Below are 25,347 nucleotides of genomic sequence, written 5' to 3' on the forward strand. Positions count from 1 at the left end.
AAGGTAAATGTTAAAAAAAAATCAAAGGTAATGATGTCTTTTTTTAAATCAAGAGGTTTCCCTTTCTTGGAAATGAGTCCCTGAGAAGACTATCAGAGGGCTTATTCCTATTTTAAATATTGATCTGCTTTCTTTAAAAACCATAACCTCTACATCTACCTCCATGATTCTAAAATATGCCTTCTTTGAAAGCTCAGAAGATATAAAAATGATTTTTATAATCATGTGTAATCTCACCACTGATTAAATGTCTTAACATCCTGGTGTTTTTTCAATGCATATTGTTAGATGTCCTTCAGTAATGTGCTTTTGCAAATATTCAAGATAAGTAACAACTCCAGAAAGGAAAATATCTATGTAGCTTACTACAAATCTTATGTGTAATATTTCTAAAATTTATTTCAGTAAAAAATTCTATGATTATCCAGTGCTCATTTATATTTATTTTGACTTTATGAAGTGTCTTGAATTTGCATTTGAAAACAATATCGAAGTTCATCTGCATATCATACAAATCCATTTATAATCTGGTTCCTGCTTATCTCCCTGGCCTCAACTGCCAACACACCTTCCTGAACTTATCGCCCAGCAGCCTAGGGAGGAACTGTTCAAGAAGGAAGTTGCTGAACAAGAATTACAGGGGAGTTTTAGGTAGAAAGTATGTTTATTGCTCATTTATTAGTAAATATTGTCTGAGAGTTTCTAACATGGAGTACATAGCATAGTAATATGATAAGAGACTGAACTTGCTATTGCTTCCCAAACACAGTGCAATTTTATGGACCTATGTTTTGGCACATGTTGCCCATTTCACATGGAATATTCACCAAGCAAACCCATAATCATCTTGGAAACTGCTGAGGATGCCTTCCCTTAAATGCCCTCCACCTCTGGGCAGTTAGACACTTGCCATGTGTAGTGATTTGTTGAGGTGTCCATCTCATCTACTACCCCTGAATCCCCTAGCCCTTGTGTGACTTTTTTTTTTAATGTTCAAAACACCTTTATTTACTAAATCACTTTGAGACTCCTTTATGTAAGCAAGATAATTTCAACAAATAAAATGTTCAGTGAAAAATGGTGGCATACAATGTACTTGTCTCTAGAAAAAGGTCTTATATACAAGGAACAAAGACATTTCTTTTCATTAAATGTAGGTTTTAGAAAAACATTCATTATACACTACTACCATAATAAAAACGGATTTCCTAAGATTAGCTCAAGTCCAGTGAAATCTTAAAAGAGGTGAATCGAAATTTTGTTTTTGTCATATTCAGAAAATCTAATGTGTTTACTTGAGTCTTTGCAAGTCGAATCTTTTCAGCTTTGGTGATTAACTTCTCAGTGCCTCTTTTCTTTTCACAAGGCGGATTAAGCTTGGCCTGCCTATCTATCTACCAAAATCTTCTGCCAATACCTCTGTTCATGATCACCAGAAAGGATATCGAGTTTCTAGCAGTGCTTCTTTTTAATTTCCATACACGTTGTTTATTACTGCTTGAGCATCCTCAAGCATGGCACTCTGTATCTCCTAGCTAGCCAACGGAAACCACTTCTGAGATCGCTGCCAAAGCCTCCCTGACTTGCTTTAGGTAGAGGCTCTGTGCTAACAGTCTTCACAATCATGCCGCTCATGGACTGTGGTCCCTGGCATTAACCTTCTCCTGGGGACAACACTTCATTGTTTGCTTTTTCATTTTCCATCCAGACTTATTAGGTACTCCATGGTCTGCTTCCATTTCTGGCTCTGATTTTACTTGGGATATTGTTTTTTTTTTTTAAGGAAGCCAGGCTGGTTTTTTTTGCAGTGCTTAAATACTCTTTTTTCTAATCCATCCATTCACTCTTTGACAGTACTCTTAATGGAATAACCTCTTCTCCCATTTTATGCCTCTCTTTATGTTTTTTCTTGTTTCTTTTTTGCTTTTCAGAGCAATCCACGTTTTTTATCTTCAGTATCCTTTTCCTCTTCAGTAGATTTCTATATCTTTGTTTTCTTCGGAGACTTCTGAAGTATTTTTTAATGTTGTCTTTCTGAGCTCTTTTCTTAACTTCAGATCTGGGAATTAGGTATTCGGTATCTCCTGAGCTACTGCTCTTCCTCTTCCCTCTTCTGACTAGAGGTAAGCTGGACACTTCAGCGCTCCCCGTTTTTTCTTTTTCTTTGAAGGTGGCTTTTGGTGTCAGTTACCTCTACTCTGGAGCCCTGAGATGTGGTCCTGGATGTTTTCATTTTACAGACACTCTCCTTGCTTGTGTCCATACTTGGCTCTTTAGTCTCAATATTATTCTCTTCCTTTTCCATTTGGCTTTTCTTCTGTTTCTTTTCCTTTTCCTTTCTTCCACTACTCTAAGGGCAGCAATGGGTGTATTTTTCACTATCTTAGGGACTATACCAGGAGAGGCTGGTGCTTCCTCTGGTGGTTTGTTAAGAAATGCAATTACTTTTGCTGCTTGCTCTTTGGTTTCCAATTCCACACAGCAAATCGCTCTGGGGGCCCAGTAGATTTACGTGGTGTCCTTACATAGACAACATTGCCACATTCCCCAAACACTCTTTCAATCCAGCTGTGACAACCTTTGGGGGAAGTAACTCCATGTACACTGTCTGCTCATCCTCACCCTTTGCTCTTTCATCCAAGGCTTTTTTCTTCTGATTTTGGTGCCTTCTAAATCCACCTCTACAGCAACTGAACTTTACAGTGCTCTGGCAATCAGCTTTCCATCAGTGGTTCTAAGTCCGGGAAAAGGAAATCCTGGGGCAAAATACCTCTAAAAACTGAAATCAGTCAAAGGGAGAAACAAAGTTTGAAATCTGTTTATTGCTCACAAGCTGCAGTCTGGGCCCTTCTCTTTCCTGCTCCAGCAGAAGCAAAACTGGCCCTCCCCTCACCTCTCAGGTACAGATAAGCCTTCTGTTGCCCAGGTAATTACCCACTGATATGGAGCTAACTTCTCTCCACCCCTGAGGAATGATGCAATGCAGTAAAGCCATACTTCTTTCCACCCTTGAGCTCTTGTTGATATGCAGATGTACTAAAGCCAGGCGAGATATTCTGGAAATATTACAATTTTACCCACAGAGGTCAAGTTTTTCATTTTGTTAAAGGACATGAGAAATGATGTTTCACCATATTCACCTCTAGCTTTTTCTATCTGCTCTCGAAGAAATCTATCCTTGTGAAGATTTGCATCTCCAAACTGCAAGTCCATTTGCTTAGCACTATCTGCAAGCACCTGTTTAAACTCTAGACCTGGCTCTTTTCTACTTCTTTTTTCTTTTCACTGCTTTCCTCTTTCACTGCCTTTTCTTCATTTTCACTTTTAGTTTCCATTCTCCATTCAATTCCTAAAATACAGGGCCAATGGCTCTTCCTCTACTGTACCTCCAGTGCCTATACAAAGCAGGTTCTTGGGAATTTTTAATGAAACCAATAGAAATTAAGTATATCAAGTGTTTTGAGAATTCATAGCACTGATTCAAACAAAAGAATTCAGACATAATTTCTGATTCAGAAGAAAGAAGCTCAGTTTCTCTATCATATTACTATGAAATTACTCCATGTTAGAAATTCTCAGACAATATTTACCTAAAAATGAGCAGTAAACATACTTTCTACCTAAAAAGAAATAACTGATAAAGCTTTGGATAAATTCTAATACCAAGACTAAATAGCAAAAAGACCATTTCATTGGCACCAAGGCCAAGAAGAGTTGGCTCAGGTGCTGGAGAAAGAAAAAATTGGGGGTTGCCAGCAGGCAAAAAAGCTGACATGAGATTTGTATTATTAATGTGTGACTTCGTCAGGGCCCAGGTTCCCTTTGGAACTGATGGGCCCTGCCTCTTTCTAGTCTTACAATACTGGGCTTCTCAGGTCTTAGTTGATTTTAGCCTTACTTTTCCTTCCACGATTGTAACTATCCGTTTATACAACACTGAAAACCCTTAAACTGCTACTTCCACTCAAGTTTTCCTCTAATATTTCAGATCTCACAATCTGACGGTGCCACCCCAGCAGTATGTTTCTCAGTCGCTTGAGACTGAGCTCATCCTCCTTCCTTTCCTGCTAAGAGCCACTCTCCTAGCATTCTCATTCTCTGAATGGAACCAGCATTCATCGCACCGTCAGGGCAACTATTCTGGACGCCTCTTTCTCACTTTGCACCTCCTCTTCTTCCCATCAAAGACTTCCTTCATCTTTTTGAAAACCATCCCTTCCCTCTTCATTTCCTCTGCTGTTGCCCTGAGACAGTCCAACATTATCTTTTAATTATTCCAACAGATTCCTTACTAATTTCCCTCCCCTCCTTCCTGGTCTCTTTTCCATCCTGTTGCCAGTGATCTTCCTAAAATGTGAATCCTAATATTTCCTACTCAAGCTGAAAGTCCTTTAAGAGTTTTTAATGCTTCCAGATAAAACTATCTTGTTCCTATGGCATGCAAGATCCCTTCGGTCTAGCCCCTTCCTATGCCTCACCACACTCTACCTCCATTCTCTGTACTTCATGCTCAAGGTGTGCTATACCAAGTTTCCGGAGCACCCTGCTTTCTCAAACTTACGAGCCTTCATTCACACATGCTGCTTCTTATTGGACTAATCTCCCCTCCCTGAACTGTCAGGACACCTGTCTAGGTTACTTATCTTTCACACTCAAGTCAGATTAGATGTATGTGATATATATTCCTATACTACTTTTAATTTACTTCCAGCCAAAGCATTTATCACAATGTTTAGTTGCGTATTTCCCCAGGAGGCTGTAAGCTTCCTGTAAGTAGGCCTCCCTCTCCCCACCAATTTCATAGCACCTACCCCAGCGTCTCCTACTGAGTGTGAGCTCAATCAATGCTTGTTGAATGAAAAAATGAATAAATGAACAATGAAAATTTCTAACAGAGTACAACTATCAATCTCTGAGCATCTTACCTCAGATATATCAAAATGAAAATCTAAAGTCTTGCCAGGCAACTCTTTTGAGACATTATTAAAAATCTTAGTGAAGGATATTTCAGGAGAACCTATATCTCCTCCATAGGTCTTGGGGATGTCACTGGGTACAACAAGACTTGCAGAGCGAGACACCACCAGTTTTAATATGTTAAGGGCTTCCTTCCAATAAGGACTCTGGTTTAAAAAAATTAACAGACACATAAAAATTACAAATACATATTTAACTAAGTATAAAATTTTAGCATACAATGTACAAAATTAAAATGTTTCTACAAAAGCTCATAAATTATTTGTTTTTACTTTGAGGTCTTTAACAGTGGTCTGAGCTACAAAAGGAAAGATGGTAAATTATTATTTGTATGGTTAGTTAGATTTATGAGACACCATACACATAATAATGCTACCAACTCAGAATACATTGCATTTCTTCCATAAGTGCTTTATAAATGTTAAGTTAGAAAGTCTAATACAGTAATCTGGCTGAAGTGGTAAACAGAGGAGTCATATACTTAAAACATTTTAAGTCCTGTAGATAAACAAGTTTTAAAGCATACTTTCTTTTTCCGACTTAAAAATACTAAAAACACCTAGATTTTTCTGGATAACCTGAGCACCAAATGATAAGCATGAACACTGCAGTAGTGAAGATCAGAGATTACTAAGCTGTGTAAGGTGAGTTTATTTCCCCTCCATCCATGGGAGCTGAGTTCTCTGAGTTTTTTTTTAGTTTTATATATTTTCATCAACATAATTTAGGAATTATTTACATGACTATGTGTATATGTGGTGTATATGTGGAGAAGAATCAATGTCTAAGTAAGAATCTGTAATAGTTTTCTTTTACCATCTACTGAAAAGAATACATATTTAAGAACTACTTTTTTTCTTATTTATGGTACCAAAATCACACCTCAACCTTGTATTATACATACTGTTTCACAGTTGAACATTTTAAGGTGTGTGTGTGTGGTGGTGGTGGTGGTGGGGGTTTGCACACCACAAAAACAAAAGGAAGTGAAAAATCTTTGGCAGAATTCTATGTAACTTAGCTAGTAACATCTTGATATGAAGACACGTAAGGCACAAGACATTTAATAATAATAATGATATCCACATGATACTGTGATATTTTAAGCACATCATTGTAAAAAATTGTACCTTTACCAATGGTATGACTAACTAGAAATCATCATCTTTTTTTTCTGACAGAAATAATGAAAAGCTATGGACATTATAAAATGCTAAAGCTTCTTTAATTTATGGATGTTTCCATAAATTATATTGGTAGTTGTATTCTAAATATAAAAGACTATCAGGAATTCAATTCTCTGAATTTTAATGTTTGAATAAAGCAGAAATTACTGTGATGACACCTAACCTAAACTTGACTTTGGTTCACATGACCTTTAGAAAGGAATATGAGCCCACATTTTGAAGTTAGGATATTTTAGAGAAAAATCCAGATTTCCAGTTTTCCTTTAAAAAACAGAAGTCTGGACCTGTTACTCCCACATGGCAACCACAAGGGGAAGCTAAGTTGTGCTGTTCCTTTTGGATGGGGAATGTGCCATTCATTTAGTCACAGATCTATGCCCTCTTACGGTAACATGCTTGCCCAGTGAGCATGTGATCTTATGGTTTTGAAAAAAGAAATCCATCTACATTTCATAAATTAGTAAGTCAATGTGGTGTGTCTCTCTGTAGGAGATTCAGCAAATATTTGATGAGTTAACTTTTTATGCCTTAAGAAGAAAAGAAAAATGTTTTAGCAAAAAAATGTTAATTGTTATTTGGTGAAGCCTCACTCATTGAGAAGACAGAGAAGATACAGGATCAGTCACGAATCTCACATTTTGTGAATATTTGCAACCATTGACTTTCACAGAAAGGTAAAAGGAATCTGGATTACTTAACTCATAATGGAAAACATTTTAATATAGTTTATTACTTTCAGATAAGGGCTACACAAACTCATTGCTAGCCAAGTATTTCCATTTTTAAGTTTTGCTTTACTGAGTGCAAATACAATTGGAGTAGAAATACAAAATTTTAATTTGTTAAGGCTCTTAAAGAATTTGCTTTCTTTGATAACGTGTAACAAAATACTTATCTACTCAGCCAAGGCCTTTCTTAACAGAGAGTTCAAAGGTGAAATTCAGTATAGGCTAGGTTGACTTGTCATCATTTACATTAAACCAAATCTGATTTTCTACTTTCTAAATATCTGCCTTTTTATCAGACACAGAAAGCAACTTTAAAATACAGACTCTTCAGAGTTCTTCTGTTTCTAAAAGTAGTATTTGTTCATTGTGTAGAATCTGGTTAAAAAAAGAAAGGGATAAAAAGTCTCAATTGTACTGTCTAGAGATGGTGACTGCTTCCATTTGCATATATTCTTTCCAGGTATTATTGAAATGTACAGCTGTAAGTGTAAGGTTAAAATCAAAATTGGGAATCATACCAATCCTACCACTTAGATTTTGCCTTTTTGCGCTTACATTGAGAACCATTTTGCCCATGTCATAACTGTTCCTAAAACCATGATTCGTGGACTTAACCACTCACTTCTCTACTCTTGGACCTCTATGGTATTTCTAACTTTTTATGATTATAAACTGTTTTGAGATGAACCCTTCTATACATAAGTTTTGTGCTCACCTGCACATATTTGCCAATGATCTTTATGATCTCCAGGTTAAACTGCTTGGCGGGGGCAGCAGAGAGGTCGGTATGGCTCAGAAGGCTATAGATGATCTGTAGTAGCGACTGCTGCATACTAGACAATCCTTTTTCTAACAGCTAAAAGCAATATTGAAAAGTATACTTGAATCAGGCCAAGAAAAGTCAGTGTTTATATTTGTGATGTTGAACAACATAATAGATTCAATCTAGGAGGTTATGGTTAGATTATTAGGAATTCAGAGACTAACAAAGGTAAAAGGTAATGTCTATTATTGCTACTTGTCCTTGGTTCAAAAAGGTGCAACAGATAACTATTCTTCATCTTAATCTTAGTGTTTTCTTCTATTTCCTTTAACTAATTTAAAGTGAGCAACATTTATGTTAGGTTAGAAGAAAAACTACCATACCATCATCACCAAATAGCTGTCCCTAAACATTCGAACTGGCCGCCGATTAGCTATGTGATCTTGGGCAAGTTTTTTTTTTAACCTTTCTGAGCCTTGAATTTTTTATAATAAAATAGCAATATTATCTGCTTCATGCTGTTTGTAGGACAACTAAATATATGTAGTTTTAAATACGTGTTAACTAGTTTTAGTACTGTTGTTACAATTTGAGAATAATAATAAAACAAGGATAACATACTACTAAGAGTAATATCTGAAACAAAGTATTCTTTCTACATAGTAGGAAAATGTTGCCCCTCTGTGGTATACAAGAGGCTATACTGTGCCAGTTCTAGACCTTAGAGTCCCATGACTGGAGAACTGATGTTACTTAATCTCGGGCTTTATGGTACACAAACGTGAAGTTGGTCCAAGGCATTTAAATTCAAAGCCTATTTAGCAGGTAGGCACGGTTTTCTGTTGGATCTTGTCCTAATTACATAGTATATGATAAACCTGGAGACTTGCATTCATTTAGGAAGCTGTCAGCAGATAGCTCAAAGTTAACAACTAATATTATAGAAACAAAAATTATAAGCCTCCTTTAGGATCAAGACCACTAAAGACCCACTTTTTATTTGAAATAAAGATGAGGTTTAAATTATTTTTAATTTACATTACTTAAGGACAGTGCATGAGGAAATAAACACTAGAAAATGAAAAAAAAAACTTCATGGAAACTTCCTTTATACTTGGAAGGAATTACCTATATTTTTCTTAAAACAAAAAACATTACCTATATCCACTTTCTAAGACAATCTGAAGATTAGTATCAGTGCTGCTTCTAGAAATAAGTACACTGGAAAATTCTCTCACAGAGCACTTTAAAAAATACTTTAAAAAAAAAATAAATTTACCTCTGCAAGATAAGTCACAAGATTAAATGTAGTATCTGAGAAGGAGTCATGCAGATATCTACACACTACATTGATCCAGTTAGAACAGTCTCTGGAATACGTGTGTGTACTGTACAAACTCATCATGTGAGCCAGATTAACAAGTGCTGGGCATTTTTCTTCTGCACAAACCTAAAAAATAAATAAAATTATTTCATTCCCCTAAAATAAAAGCGCTTAAGTTTCAACTTGATTTTATATAAAATTTATTTAAGAAAGTAACTTAGAGGTTTATGTCAAAGATTAAAGCGCTTAAGTTTCAACTTGATTTTATATAAAATTTATTTAAGAAAGTAACTTAGAGGTTTATGTCAAAGATTTATGCATTTTATATCAGTACAGCGAAAAAGCTATATAGAAGAGAAAAAAAGCATACGGCATTCTCAAGAGAATAACTTAATAGGTAATATGGAAAGATACTAATATGTTAATTACTTTCGTGAGTGTTAAATAGTATGGCTTTTTTCAGTCTGATGCTCTGGTAAAACTATCTTTGTAAAAACCCACACATGGTTTTGTAAATGATAGCTATCACTTTGTAACTGCCTTGTAAAGAATTTTGTTTTGGAGAATCCCTACATGGTTCAGTGCAGACATAACAGACAGGCTCAACCTGGGAGTTCTCAGCGAGGTTGGGAAATGCTGTGACCAAGAAGAAATGCATTAGACCCAAGCTCTCTGCCTCCCAGTAGAGCGCTTAATTGCAAAGAGCCTGGATGTGTGTGATAGATTCACAGGATTTCATGCGGAGCTCTGATAAGGCTTTGAGTCCCGCATGTCCAAAGAATGACAACCTGCAGGGTGGCCCCCCATGGCGCTCTTCTGGAAGTCATGTAAAGCTCCTAAGGTCCTTGGCCAATCATTTAGAGACCATTTCAAAGAGCAGCAATCTTTTCAAAGAGCAGCAATCTCCTAGAGTTTGCTAGATACAAAGTACTACGGAATCTGAGTCAGCAAATGCTTGGGAGGACCTCACTGACCAAATGCACTTCCTTAGTCTGTTTGTTCCCTGAGGTGTTGTGACGACCAGATGAGGGCCCGCCACCCTGCACCCATCATCAAGGGCTAGCCCCGCTTGATTTCCTTCAGTTGTCCTTTTCTCATTTTCCTCACTTACTCTTCCAGCTTATTGCTATTTTGTGCTTATTTTCACAAACTGCCTGGGGCACTGGGTAAAGAACACAGGGTATTATGTTTAAAAATACATATATTTGCAAATTTCAGATGGATATAACTGTGTCTGCTTTGATTTTTGGATATAACTGACTTTTCCTTTTCCTTTGATTCATCACGTGGACATTATCATTGCACAGACCCAGAATATGAAGGCATGGCAAGGCTGTGTAGACTATTAACACAGTACCTTGGAATTTATTTTATACAGTCATTAGAAGGCAGCTGGTTTCATGCATTAGCCTTTTACCCGTAAAACAGATACCAGGAAGAGAGAAGAAGAACTTGGTCTTATTTGCATTTTAAAATATAATAATCATACTATTTTTAAAAAAGCACATAATTTTATAATTTCACAATTTGTTATTTTTCAGGAATAACGTTTGTATTTTAAAATAAATTCTTTAAAGGAAAATTTTAAAGTAAATCTTAACATTTAAGTACGTTTTAAAATATAAAAATATTCCTGGAAGAATAAAACATTCTTATAGAATTCTTACGTTCTTGGAGAATTTTTTTTTTAAAGAATAATTTTTTTTAAAACTTACTTTTGAAAAGGAAGAAGACTCCTAGGAATATATGCCTGTGCAATTTTATAATAAAACCACTGGCTTAGATTTAATTTCTGAATTAACATGTTAAAACATATTCTAAGAAGAGTATGCTTTATAACCAAGTTTTTTAGCGTACTATTTTGCCACATCCACCAGAATAACTAAAAAGGACAGTATTTGTCCTAAGTGTTGCCTCATTTTCAAATTCTGTGCTCTTCAAGGACACAAACACAAGTGGGGATATTTGCATAATGAGGAAGAACATAATGGCAGAAAATTACTCTCAACACTTTAGGTGGGAGAATGATTAAGAAATCAGTTTAATTCATATCCTGCAGGTTGGTGAAAGCATACAGAGGGTGCCTTTGTGTGCGCCACAGGAAGAAAACAGACAATAAAGCAATTGATGACTCACAGAAAGCCATGTTTGATTTCTTAAAAACAAAAGAGAAACTTGGTAGTTTCCTATTCTTTGCCTTGGTGATGACAGCAGAGGCTTAACACCTAAGGGGCTTCCACACCCACCAGGCCAGGCCAGACTGTGCTTCTCACCCCAGAGTTTAGCAGGAAATTATTCAACCTATTTCAGTGTCACTCTTAAATGCTTCAAGCTTCAACTTCCCTTATTAAAGGATTCATGCTCTTTATTTTATTAAAATCCCAAAGGAAGCCAACATATTTTTTTTTTCCTTATGTTTTCTTTCTTACCCCTCATCTAGGAAAAAAAAATCTCTGTTTACAACATTTTTCTAAGTGATGGGGTCATTAGAATATTAAAATGAAGATTATTTTCATAAATTGTTTTGTATCACTTTTAGACCTCACTAATGCAAATAGATGTTATGGGTTTTTTTAGGGAAACAATCATTTTCAAAACTAAGATATATTTCCGTTAATGATAATAGTTCTTTTTTAAACACATGCTTTGAAAATAATGTTAAGTCTCTCCTTATCTATTAAAATTTAGCAATGGATTCTGCAGAATATTTTATTATATATTTTCTTGTCATTTAATACTATCTATGAAGATAATGAAATGGATCTTAGTCTTGTTACTGTTAATGTGATTAATTGGGCTGGCAGTATTTTTCTCATTACACTGGCACCCAGAGATAAATTAGCACTCAGCAGTGCTGACATTTGGGCATTATGAGAGGTGGTTGATTTACTTGACTTCCTGCACGCTTGCTCTTTCCATTTACTGCTGTGCTACTTGTTAACTGAATCTCAGCTTTTTAAAAAGCTTTTATAGCTTTTCTGCTTATATAAAAAGCTATTCCAGAGAATCTACTTGTTATTTCCAATTGTTGCAAACTCCTGACTTCTCTCCCCGGCCCCTGCTCTCCCTTGGGTCACCTTATTTCTCCTGCTGTTCACTCATCTCCCCCCAGTTCACCTGATTTCCTGTTACATGTATATTACTATAAATTTATATAACTCCTTCTTCTAACTGTTCATATTTTCAGTGTGAAAAGATTTTTTTCTGTGACTCAACTGACAAAAAAAAAAGAATTTACAAATTACATTTAAACAGAGGCAAGGTAGTTGACAGTTCTTTGTTGTTCTTAAGAGAGGAAATTGTTAAAGTGTAAAATGTCAAAATCATATTCTTTTAAAATTATGAGGTCTAACACTTTTAAACAAATGTTAACAGACAACTGAAAAATAGCTACATTGTTTCAGAAACAATGAGAGAGAAAGAGCCATATAAGGTAGAAAAAAGACTGAAGGGGGCAAGAGAGAAGATGAAGACAATGTTAAAAGGCAGGAAAAAGAAAGGCAAACACAAGAGAGAAAGAACTTTCACAATCATGTATCATGCCTTCTTCCTTCTCAGGGTCTTTGCACATGCAATTAATATCTCTTGCCTAGAAAACTTCTACCCTCATCCCTGCTCTTTGTTTCTCACCCAGGGTCCTATTTCAGTAATTCCTATTCAACCTTAAACTTCAGCATAGATACGACTTCCTTTAGGCAGACTATTGCTTTCTGTGCCCCTAGAGTACTTTGCCCCCCATACCAGACTTTATGGTGACTGTCTACTTACTTGATTGAACCCACACTGTAATGCCCACGGAGGTAAGTATTTGATCTACTTTGATAATCACTGTATTTCCAGCACCTAACCCAATGATGAGCAAATGTTTGGTAGTGAAGAAATAAGTGAACTGGAAACTGACAGAAGATAAAAAGTAGGGAAAGGGAGCAGAAAAAGACTCAAGACTCAGAAGAGTGTTATTCTAAACAAATAAATTTATTCATTGTCATTTGAGCAGTTGTAACTTACATTATATAACTTACTATATAATTCCTTTATATGCTAACAAGAATAAAAATTTAGATGTGAAACTCACATTGGAAGTGACAGTAAAAAAGATTTTTAAGAGATACCCCCTTAAGATACGCTCCAGAAAACTGTCCCTCTAGTGTTATCTTTCAGCATAACATTTGCTTACCTTTGCTATTCGACTAGCTGTTTCTTTGCAAAACTGAGTTGGGCTGTCAAAATGCTGGATTAAGTGAGGCAATAAGCAAAGGATGTTAAGAGGAAAGCCTATCAAAAAACAAAAAGCAAACAATAACCAATTTTATTGCACAGTATTAAAAAAATTAAAGGTCTATTTTAATGGTTCATAAAAACCATTTTATTTTTATTTTCTGGAGTACTTGACATTCTACATTCTTTTTTGTTTTTTTGCTTTTACCAAATAATTTAAGCTATCTCACATATTAGAAAAAAACTATTTGTGGAAAAGCAGAAATTAGTAGACTTCAAGACAAACGATTAGTTTACATTTCACTACATTAAAAAGCAATGAGTTAGTGCAATTTTATTAACATCACCTGACAACTGGGCAGGATCCACCAGTGTGTGCTTGGAGACAGCAATGAGTTTACTGAGGAGGTGTACGGTCATTTCTTGCGTAGATACTGAGGTAAAACCCTTCAGGAAGAGCTGTTGAAGGCCTGGAAAATTATTCCATTTCAATTTGCTTTGTACATTTTCAATCTTCTCTCGACTCTCTGATTTATCCAAAGGCAAGTGGATAAGCAGTTTGTTGAGAAGCCTGAGGGCCAGGAGGTATTCATATTCATAATCTGATTCTAATAAAGATGCTGCTATCCAGAAAATGGTGGCCATCAAGTTGGTAGGCTCAGTAGTGGACTGCACATCATACATTCCTTTCTCTCTGAGAGAGGAAAGGCTTCTAGTCCTTGCTAAACTACTGCTATGGTTTATCCGTCCATCCATTATATCCAGTGTGTTACTCCGCCGCCGGTCACCTCTTCGGTCACCAATCAAACTTAATCTCAAAGAGTTACTTCTTGCATTATTGTTATATCCCAAATAACTGCTACTACTAATGGGACTTGTGCTTAGATTGAGTTGTCCAGTGCTTTTCCTGTTAGCTGCATACTTGTTTCCCATTATAGGGTCATGATATGAGGTTCTTTAAAAAAAACAAGAACAAAGAAAAGGTGAATGCACTCACTGTCAGTTCTTCTGCTACATTAATGTCACCCTTGATAATGCTGAAAAAATGGTAACTGGTATCAGGAAAAGTCATTTTTAAGTATATCTGACTTGGCTTAGTCAAATTTCAGTTCTTTCTTCCTTATTAAAACACAATGTACAGCAGAACCTTTTCTACTGTAGCCAACCGTTTCCTTTGAGTCAGATGAGACCTGAAGTGAAAATCCTGCCGTGGTTACTACTGATTCCTTTGAGCTTTGGGATTTACAAACACTGACCAAAGCAGACCTCATTTGTCTTATCCCCAAACTTGACGGGCCTGATGCCTCTATTTCTGTCAATACACACTCTTCCCAAAAGAACCAAGCTCAAAAATTTATTTTTGATTCTCCTTTTCCCTCACGTCCAATTATCACTGATATAAAAAAAAATGATAGAATGGTTTTTATATGTGCTGGTGGTATGCAAAATGCTAGGAATATTAGATGCAGTCTATTAGAGACCAATAGGTAAATGGATAAATTTATAGCCTGTAAATTGCTGTTATTAAAATATGAGGAAAACAATGAAAACTCAAAGGATGAATAATTAGCACTACCATAGGGGAACTAGAAATGCTGAGCTAGGGGGTGATATCTGAGATGGGACTTGAAGGATCAGCTGGGGATTTGCAAAGAAGAGAAAGTGGGAGGAGAGGCGGCATCTTGAGGGACCTGTCCTGCTGGGGGGCTGGGGTGTGGCCAATGGGATGCCCAGTGTGGCAGGAATGGGGCTTGTCAATGACATTGAAGCCAAGTGGCACAGCAGAAAGACCCCCGACAAGGACTTGGTAGCAATAGCACAGCCACTTCGCTCTGGCTCTCTGCACACAGCCTCAGGCTATATCCCCCACAGAGGCTCGTTTTCCACTGGCAATCCACTTGAATGTTTTGGTGTCATTCTCCCTACCAATATTAGAATAATATAATGTTGTAGTTATAAATACTTAGTTACTGGAGTTCTGTAACGAAGTATTTATAGTTCTGTAACTAAGTATATATATACAAATCTACAGGTTGCCTGGTTTAAATTCTTACTGAGAAAGGGCAGAAAGAAGATCATAATGCTTCATGGTTTCGGCCAAAGTATCAATTGCAGACTCCAATGTGAGAAGAAGCTCAATCACAAATCCCTAGAAAAAAGGAAGATTTTAATTAATAACTCTCTGGAAAAAAAGAAATAGCAATGGACTGCCTGATGAGGTTTAAAAATAAAACAAACTCCACATTAATATTACAAAATGATTAAACTCTTGAGCAACATGATCTTGCTGACTGATGAAAACTCATCAAACTAATGGTATAAATTGATTGCAGTGGTACACAATTCACCTCAAACTGCTTAAGTGAGGACTCTAAGAGCCACCTTTGTTTGTTTCTCTCACATCTAAGTTGAATCCAGCAGCAAGTCTTGAAAACATTACTTGAAAAATATACCTAAGTCTGACCCCTTTTCTGTACCTCCATAGCTTCCCTCAATCCAAATTGCCACCATTTCAGCCTGGACTCTTACAACAGCCTCTGAACTGACCCCTCTTGCCCTCCTAAGGACTCTACCTAGCCTCTAGAGTGAGTTTCTAAAAAAGCAAATCATATCCACAACCCTCCTCTCAAAACCCATGAGTGGTTTCCCATTAATTCAGAGTAAAATCCCACCTCTCATCAGGGCCCACCAGGCCTCACCTGAGTTCCACCTGCTTACCCATCATTCCCCTGCCTCTGGATGCTGCCATCTAGCCGCGATGATTTGTTTCCTGTTCCTCAGAAAGGTCTATTGTTTCTGCCTCACGGCCTTTGCACATGTTAGTCCTATTTCCCTCTGCCAAAAATGTTCTTCCCAGATCTCCACGGACTCACTTCATTTAAGGATGTGTTCAAAACACATCTCAGATTACCTTATATAAAACAACTCCCTCTCCCCCATCACTGTTTAACCCCTTATTCTACCTTACTATGTTCACAACATTAATCACTAAGTAAGATAGTGTTACATATTGTTGGTGGACTAAAGGCCTCTTTCCCCAAAAGAACATTAACTCCAGAATGCCAGGTACTTTGTTCTGTTCACTACTGTATCCCCAGTGTCAAGAACAGTGTTAATAAAAATCATTAATGTGTATGGACTTCAGTTCTCTATTGCAATTATTTCATTTAACTTAACTTAGAAACTCAGTGTCTATTTTACATTTAATTTAACCTACAGTTTCTTTTACCTTGCAGTCACCCCAAGGTAATATCCAGGTGTACATGTGTGTGTAAATGTAAAGCTTTGCACTAAACTATTTGTTTCAGTTATTATGTTCTTAAGTATTAGTTACAAAATTTTCTTTCTAAATTCTTTGTCTGCTTGTCAGCATCTGACACTCTAATGACCATTGTTGTGCTCTACATGCAGCAATCTAAATTCTTTGTCTGCTTGTCAGCATCTGACACTCTAATGACCATTGTTGTGCTCTACATGCAGCAATCTATATTTGGCACTAAGTGCTTGTAAGAGTAGTTGCTCAATAACTGTTGAAAGTACTTAATGAAATACCTGTGCATCTTCTCCTGGATCCCCTACAGTTTCTACAAGTCTGGAGAGAACGTCAGAAAGTGTGGTTGCAGAGAGAGGCTGCTTTAAGGCCCTGAAAATCTGAAAGGATCGTCCAGCATAGTGTCGAGAAGAACACGAAAGTGCTGTCTGCAGGGCGATTTCACTAAGATGATTTTCCAACTGAACTCCTTCTGTGAAAACCAAGGAAACAAGTAAGTGCTCCCTGCTTTTCAGAATCTAGGGGCTATAACCATTTTAAACCCAGTGCCCAGCACAGTACCTGGCAACCTGGGTAGGCACTCAAATTTTATAAGTCACTGCTTTTTCTTTTCATTGAACTCTATTTGCATTTTAGATGACTCTTTGTTCTAATCGCCAGGAAATAATCCTTGAGAATAGGGTTTCTTAATCTCAGCACTAGAGACATTTTGTTTTAAGTAACTCTGTTGTAGGGAGCTGTGAACTTTAGCAGCATCCTTAGCCTCTACCAACTAGATGCCAGTAGTAACCACTTGTCCCACCCACCCAACTGTGACAAAAATGTCTCCAGACACTGCTCAATATCCCAAGGAGCAAAACCGTCCCGAGATGAGAACCACTGCTTCAGATGCATGTATTTTTAATACCATTTTCAGAATGTGTTAAATTTTACATTATAGAAGGCTATTACAGTATAAAAAAGATTTTCCAAGTTTGTCATCTCCATGTATTAGCAATTTAATGTAACTGCTTCATAATACACACTTGTACTGTAATTTTATTATGCCATCATATGCAAAAGTAATGCCAGAATGTCACATAAACAGTTTTATTTTTAAGTAGTAACTTAATTTTTCTCAACCAAAACAAATTGTTAACACTAAATTAAAAAGAAAGCCTGTCTAAAACCTTCTAATTTAGACATATCAACTATCAACTTTTGCTTTAAATATTATCAGAAGTTCTGACATCACATTAAAATATCTCACTGAAAGTAAGTATCACCTGACATATTTATTAAAAGATACCTGAGCTTGACTGCTTAAAAACAGAAACCACATGTTTCAAAAATGTAGTCAACTGCTCAGCACTCTTTATGCTGGGATTCTTGGCAGAAACATCTTCATGGTTCCAAAGGGGCCCTCTTTTTCTGAAAACAGAGAACAGATGTAATTCCCTTGGTTTTTTACTTTTATTAACAGTGCAACTCATGTTCATCTAAAATGTGCCTTTGCAATTAGAGAGTAGTTAAGTAAGTCAAATTGAATGTCACAAGTCTATTACTGCTCTTTCTGTCCTTGGATTGTAATGATCTATAGCAAGTAGAGGAAGATTTGGGTTACATATAATTTCAACATCTTCCATCCATCATTACAGTCAAATTCTCTCAGAGGTAGCAGGAAATGAGGACGCATTTTGCCAAGTGAGAAAGTACTGGTCACTGCTTTTGTGTCACACATCAGAACACTGAAATTTGTAGAGGCCAGACTGTATTTAGGTTATAATGCAAAGAAAATAACTTACTAGCTAAAATTACAGGGAAAGTTTAGGGTAGAATAATGTCCTATCAGGTCCTTGCATTCTCAAGGCCACCACCTTGGTTAACACGAGTTAGCCCCTTGTAAGCATAAACCCAAAGGGCACTGAAAACCTTTCACATGGCCACACTGCCCACAGTCTCCAATATCTAACTTACCTCTACATTGCTAGGAGACTGATTTTTCTCAGCACCTCCTACCCTCCCCATCCAGCTCAAATATTTACAATAATCTCTCCTAGCCTAGGCTTCATAGTCCTCCAGTTTGAATTCTCAGAAGATTTGTCCAAAAACTTTCCTCAGCATTAGCATACTGGGTCACTCACCCTTTCCAAACATACTTTGTTTTCTCATGCCCCTGTAACCTGGCTCTTGCTGTGGACACCAGTTTCTTTCTCCCCATCTATGTTTCCATTTTATATATAGTGCCTTGCAGACTATAAATAAATATTTGATGACGAACAGGTATGTAGCCAATGGAAGTTGAGTATGTACTTAGATAATACTGTATTCTCTTGGGGCACTCGGTATCCAGACACAATTAAGGCCCTCCTTGCCTATAACTGTGTGAGCACAAAAGAAGAAAGTCTTTGGTTGCATCAGATTTTCTAAATAGTGCTTAATATAAACTTACATCTTCCAAATCAATGGCATTTCAGAAAACAAAACTGAGGGTTCATTGTAGCTGATAAATGAAGAACAACTTCACACAAGTGTATTGCTAGAATGCTGCAAGAAGAGCTGCAAACATTACCGTGAGGTGATGAATTCCAGGAGGGTTGTAACTTTTCCATCCTGCTCTACTGAGATGTCAACCTCAGTGAGGAGCGTGGTGTGCAGATGGGAAATGGCCATGCTGTTATTTCCTAGGCTGATACTAGAAGAGGTAGAACTTGAGCTAAGCCCTGAGTCAGTCATAGGGGAGGGCTGGTAATCAGGTATAAAATCACTAACACCTGCTGAGACAGAACAGCAGCTGTGAGTACCCAGACGTAAAGAGCCTTACACAGTATTAATGAATTAAACTATCGTTCCTTATAGACTATATGGGACACACAGGGGATCTGTTAGTGCCAGCTGATGCCAATCAGTGCGCCTCATAAGCACCAAATAACATCAAGCACATTTTGGGGCAAACGGTGTTTTCACAGCCTGTTATTAAAACTTAACTGTATGGATTCATTGTGCAGTCTTCTGCTGCCATCTGCTGAAGAAAGCTGAAAGAGGCAATTTCCTAATATTTTGGTGAATTTCCTCACTGTGTATTCAGTCAGTCACATTTCTGATTTTTCATTTCTTATGGAAAGGATCCTATACTTTATGATTCATTTTACTTGAAGCCAATTTTAAAGTCTATTTGTAATGTTTATGTCAATTATTAATTTTAAAGCTTGTCACTGATGCTCATACTTTCAAAATAGCAAAAGGAGCCTTAAAAACAATAAAAACAAACTATGGAATTTTGAATAAAGATGCTTTAAACATAAAAAGGCAATAAACTGTATGCCATTTATCCTTAACCATAGTTTTCAAATAACTGTTTTCTTACTAGCTACAGGGCTTTAGGTAAATAACTGGGTTTTAACTAAGTATCTTTAAAATTCATAAACCCTTTATCTGACATTATATGATTAGGAAAAAGTAATTCTATTTCAATGTTTAAAAGCAATTATTTTCTAGATCATTATTATTATTATTATTATTATTATTAATCTGATGAGATACTCATGAATGGAATACATATATTAGGACAGAAGAAAATATAACTTGTAAAGTAAAAAAGACAAAACCACAACAGTGAAATAAATTTTATATTAGTCTCATTAATGAATTTGGACTTCACTACTTCAAAATGTATTATTTGGAACTTATCAAAATGTCTAATAACATTAAAAATGCAGTAAGTATAAGTAAGTAAATAAAAAATTCAAAATGTCTTGCTTTGTCAATTTTTCAGATCTTAAGAGTAGGAGGAACCTAATACAAGTTCAACATCTTTTTCATAATTGGTGCTCAATAAATTAAGCACTCTCATTACATCTCCAACTTACATGTTGAAAACTTAGAATTCATACAGGATCCTTAGAGACAATATACAGACTGAAATACTCCAAGTTTAATTCCTTCTTTTAATGGTTAATACATAAGATACATGGTACTTCCAGGTTATTATTAAAACTACATTTCAAAAAATGTTCCCTGGTATTTCAACTTTTACTTAGCTGACTTTCTCTATTGCAGGATCCCATATTATAAAGTCTTGGTCCACTTTCAAGTGATACTTTTAAAGCAAATACCTGTGAAAGTATAATCTAAGTGTGCAATTTGTTTGACGGTAAGCACCCTGGGCTCATTAAACTCCTTGTTCCTGAGAAGGACAGATGCAACCGTGCGGATGTTGCTGCTGGATCCCATTACTATGAGCAAGTGCAGAAGCAGGCGTTTACAATGCTCGTACACCTCAGGGTGGCAGTGGTCAAACCCTGAAAAGGACAGCAGAAAATAATCATCAATAAAGAGAAATAAGGAGTTTTCTTGCTACCAAACATATTTTAAAGAAAAGCAGAAAGTATATACAACATTTTGTGGAGGACGATGTACCACATAGTTTTTTATTGGCTTAGAGTTCTTAAACGCTTTTACGTAGCCTGTTGTCCTATACAGTGCTATGCAGAATCAAAGTAAGGTCCACAGATCAGTAAAAAGCATTGTGGGAATGACATACAAACAGCGGAAACAGAAACATGCAGAAACTTGAAAAAACACCAGAGTGCCTTTAAATTATCACAAAAATATGAAATGAAGGAATGAGAACCATTATTTATTACCTATAAAAACTGCATGAAGAAGAAGATGGAGGTAGCTTCCCCATTCCACCTTCACACTGTGATCAATGATCAGATCGGTCAGAAGGATCACAGCTATGTTAGACCTAGGACAAAGATCACTGTTAATGCTTTACTGGAATAAAACTAGATGACCTTACACAAATTACCCCAACATTTTAATACAGCATTTCATGGGAAAATACAGCTTCTCAAGAAAAAAGGAAGGAAAGAAATATAGCTGAAGAAACCGTTAAGTGATAGTTTTAGAAAATACCTATCTGCTAAGGGCTCCTCAAAGGCTAGGGCTGTATTTTCTTCATCTTCAACCCTGAGACCTGGCATATTGCTTGCCACATTGTAGGTGTTCAGTACATGTTTGGTACATTAATAAACTTTGAAAGATTACAGTAACTGTCCTATTGTGATTTTGTTAAGTACAATTCAATTCAAAATAATAGTGCCTACTACCATAAAGTAATATTTTTCAGATGTAGTAACTGGGTCCCAGAAAGGTCAAGTAACTATGCCAGACACCCAGAAAAGCAGCAGCAGAATTAGATTTACTATTAATTGTAAACTGTTAGAATTCTGAGTTTTTCAATTTCTTAAAATCTAAACACATTGGTCTAATTTGTTGCAGTATCTAAAGAAAGAAGATTGCTTTTATTCTGTGTTGTCAGATAGCATAAAGCAAAGCTGAAAGTGCTAAGTAGTGATTTGGCTCATATGAAATAGGAATGACGCTGTGGTCCACCTGTGAAGAGGTAATCCAGCTGATGACGTTTCAGGCAAGTAATCCACCAGTGGTGACCAGCAGCCTCCAGCTGGTGGGAAGGGTAGTGGCTCTCCTTGATTATGCTCCATCACTTTCAGCCGCCAATTAGAATAAAGTGGCATTGAGTCACCTATCAAAATAAAATGATCTCATTTTCTACACCATCTATTTTCTGCCAATATAAGCAAACTCTAGTAAGACACCAACTATTTATAGCATTAGAAAGTGATAAAAAATGATTTCCCATTATTTTGACATATGTTTCCTTGGAAGACCTGGGTACAAACAGTATCAAGTTAAGCTAATCAGAGAACAAAAGAAAAATCAATTCAGGTTCCATCCTTTATATCAAAGCAAAACTACATTAGCACTTATTATGATTCCACAATTGATGTCCCAACCATGAGATCACATTATAGGTAAAGCTGCCTTGTACCAAGGGCATTCTGGTAAGTTACTCAGAGATAGGGCCAACAGAAACCCATCTTTAAAAGGAAATGTGTTTTGTCACAGTGGAGCTGCAGGGTGCAATAAAAAATGACATCAGGAAATGTGAATTCTGTGTGACGTGGGTAAGTCACTTAACCTCTCTGGACCACAGTTCCATCATGCGCAAAATGAGGAGATTGGGCCAGATTATCTTCAGGGTCCCTTCCCAGTCTGAAGGCTTGTGCTTCTATTCAACCCTACCTTAGTGTTATAGTGAGACTTGGGTAGAATATCCACTTTGGAATTGCAAGGGAGAACTTTTAAGTAAAACCGGAATCAACGGAGCAAACCTGTTCCAAAAAGCAGCCTGTTGCCAGTGCCTATTCTATGATGCCTCTTGAGAACCAATTCTTATGTTCCTTTTGGTTTATTGACAGGGAACCTGTGCTTTTAGAACAAATTTCCCCCACTTATGCTGCTTCTTAATATCAAGACATTTCAGATTATGTTGGAACACCACTAGTGGCAGATAAATACTCTTCTTAAAAACAATTTATTGGAAAAAAACATTCATTAGCCTTAATATAATTAATGATACACCTCACCATTGTAGTTACAAAAAAACATTTGAGATGTATTACTTTTTTCTTCTTCATAAGATCCTCCAGAGCTGCTACTGTATCGAGATTCTAGTCTGTGATGCTGACGATTTAAATGACTGTTTAGTCCACTGTAGATGTCTAGGTGCACATAGCTATGGGAATGAGCATTTAGTTAGTCACAGTTCATGGTGCAATGGTATTTGTACTTTATGTTTCACTTTCTATGTTTAAAAGAGAATACAGTTCAAAAAATATTAACAAAAATTTACTATGATATATATTAATTTCCACCTTACAGTTCAAAAGCTTCACCTTTTAAGTCAATTATTTCTACCTGGAGATTTTTCTTCAACTGTTGTGGTAGTAATGTTCTGGTGAAACATATTTACATAAAGCAGGCAGAGTAAACATCCATTTAGAAAAGTTGAAAAATGTAAGCAAGACAAAAAGTGACTGGACATATTCCACCTCTTCATCCATTACACACAAAAGAGCCTAGCATGCCAGTGTCCTTAATGTTGACACTCAATGTGGAAAATTTCCTAAATGGAGATATATTTCTTCACTAGAATTTTAACACAATGAAATATACACTGCAATGCAGAAACTACCATTTATTCTGATACGTCAGTATAAGCTGAAAAGCTAATGAAAAACAGAGGCCTTACCTCTCTTCAATGGTCTCTTTTATGGGCTTAGTATCGGGACTGCCATCTGTGGGGGCTACCATTGTATTGCTACTGGAAGTAGTTCCTATAATCAGAAATAAAACTATCTGTGAACTTAAAACTGGGCTAACTCAGTAAGAACATACAAATGTCAAACTCCACTGAGAAGAGCAATGTGATTTTTTAAAAAGGAATGTACTCATGAGGGCCAAGAGGGAAAGGAGGCAGCAGAACAAAGTTGTGGAAAACAAACGGACAAGAGTTAGTGAGGCTGAATCCTAGCCTGGAAGTGGGAAAACCGAGAAGCTTCTAGAGCTATACTGCTGAACCTCCAAAAGGCTCAGGAATTAGTGGTATCAAGGACTTCGGGAAGTAGGGTTGAAGGTGGTGCTAAAAATGTCAGCACTGGTTGAAAATCTATAAAGTAGTTGGTTCCCAAGATCTATGCCCCTGCCTCTTGTAACTGGGGTGGGGGTGGGGTGTCTGTCTCTCTCAGCTTCCAGGAGTCTTTTCTGATGACAGAAAATCAGAAGATTTCTGGACTAGGGCACACCAAGTGCAGGTGAAGGAGGAAGTCCTGTACTAAGAATAGGGAGATTAAGTAAAAATATACAAACTAAAATTTGAGACGGTATCTGTCTACAACCTTCTTATACCATGTGGCTACTAGAGGCTTGAAGATTATGTTGTTTGTGTGTCTAAAGATTATATGTATTTGCACATACAAACACGCACAGAGCCCTACACCCTCTGCTTTAGGCAGACGACTAGTATAGTTTTCTCTGGGGAATCTGATCAGTCCAAGAAAAGACCTACAGACATGTACACCAATGAAATCACTGTACAAAAGTCAACAGGGTTCATATATATGTATAGAGCATCCAATCAATTTTTTAATATTCCACTCTGTAAAAAGACAGATTTAGAATTGGTAGGCTTCTGAAGAAATGCTTTTACTAAGAAAAATCAAAACAAACAGCAATACAGAGAAAATAGGAACTTCTGCTGGGAAAAGAAAATTATATCAGTTATAGAAGAAAATAGTCCAACCATGAAACATGCAGAGGAGGCTCCTGAAAACATTCTAATTAAAAAATAAACTCTGGAATTAAAAACATTCTGGCAGATATGAAAAATTCAATACATCACTACAAATGCCCTAGGAAGTAGAACAAAAGGCTAAGAGACGAAAATAGATGACAAAAAATAAATTATAAAATATAATTCAAAAGATTTCTAACTATACAGATAATGTTATTAACATGCAGAAAACATTTAATATAAACTAAGTGACAAAGACTTTCATGGAAATCTAATCTACAAGAGCCCAGATATTGTATCAATTTTCAGTGCAAGTTATTGACTCTGGGACATAATTTCTTCAAGTCAAAATATTATAATAAATATAAAATATGTATATACAAACAGCATACTCACATAATTTGATACTATGTATAATACATACCCAAATAATTATAACATGAAATTAGAGTAATTCCAATTAAGCCTTTTCTATATTTAACACACTAATTATATTCATTAAAAAATGTATCTATTGTATAAGGATATATAAGCCTATATTCCAGTTCTGAATAAGCATGTAAATATTAAAAATCCTTACATTGTCAAACTTTTTTCTCATACGAGGATTTACAAAGTCTTGACAAGTTAATTACCATACATGACTCATGTTTGCTTATTTTCTTCATGATGATGTTTTAAAGCAAATACTTGCTAAAACGAACAATTGTATAAAGCTTTTCTTTTGAAACAAACTAAT

At 36.3% G+C, this 25,347-nt stretch overlaps 1 protein-coding gene and 1 pseudogene across 8 annotated transcripts in view; both read right to left on the bottom strand.

Moving 5' to 3' along the window:
* FRYL (FRY like transcription coactivator) overlaps positions 1-25,347 on the bottom strand; it is a 295,403-nt gene that overhangs the window by 45,695 nt on the left and 224,361 nt on the right. For 6 of the 8 annotated variants that reach the window (XM_057502200.1, XM_036892566.2, XM_057502203.1 and 3 more), the window contains 14 exons: positions 23,568-23,652; positions 22,939-23,051; positions 21,848-21,998; positions 21,094-21,197; positions 20,563-20,748; positions 19,020-19,224; positions 17,757-17,878; positions 16,750-16,940; positions 15,252-15,346; positions 13,545-14,152; positions 13,157-13,254; positions 8,935-9,105; positions 7,608-7,748; positions 4,926-5,123 (listed from right to left, as the gene is read on the bottom strand). In XM_057502200.1, coding sequence (XP_057358183.1) covers positions 4,926-5,123; positions 7,608-7,748; positions 8,935-9,105; positions 13,157-13,254; positions 13,545-14,152; positions 15,252-15,346; positions 16,750-16,940; positions 17,757-17,878; positions 19,020-19,224; positions 20,563-20,748; positions 21,094-21,197; positions 21,848-21,998; positions 22,939-23,051; positions 23,568-23,652 — 2,468 coding nt within the window. The remainder of the gene's footprint in view (positions 1-4,925; positions 5,124-7,607; positions 7,749-8,934; positions 9,106-13,156; positions 13,255-13,544; positions 14,153-15,251; positions 15,347-16,749; positions 16,941-17,756; positions 17,879-19,019; positions 19,225-20,562; positions 20,749-21,093; positions 21,198-21,847; positions 21,999-22,938; positions 23,052-23,567; positions 23,653-25,347) is intronic. The other 2 variants (XM_057502204.1, XM_057502201.1) reach the window with 1 other exon arrangement.
* LOC118916051 (la-related protein 7-like) lies at positions 1,237-3,213 on the bottom strand (annotated as a pseudogene).

This window comes from Manis pentadactyla, chromosome 5, assembly GCF_030020395.1.
Source record: "Manis pentadactyla isolate mManPen7 chromosome 5, mManPen7.hap1, whole genome shotgun sequence".
NCBI classification, from domain to species: Eukaryota; Metazoa; Chordata; class Mammalia; order Pholidota; family Manidae; genus Manis; species Manis pentadactyla.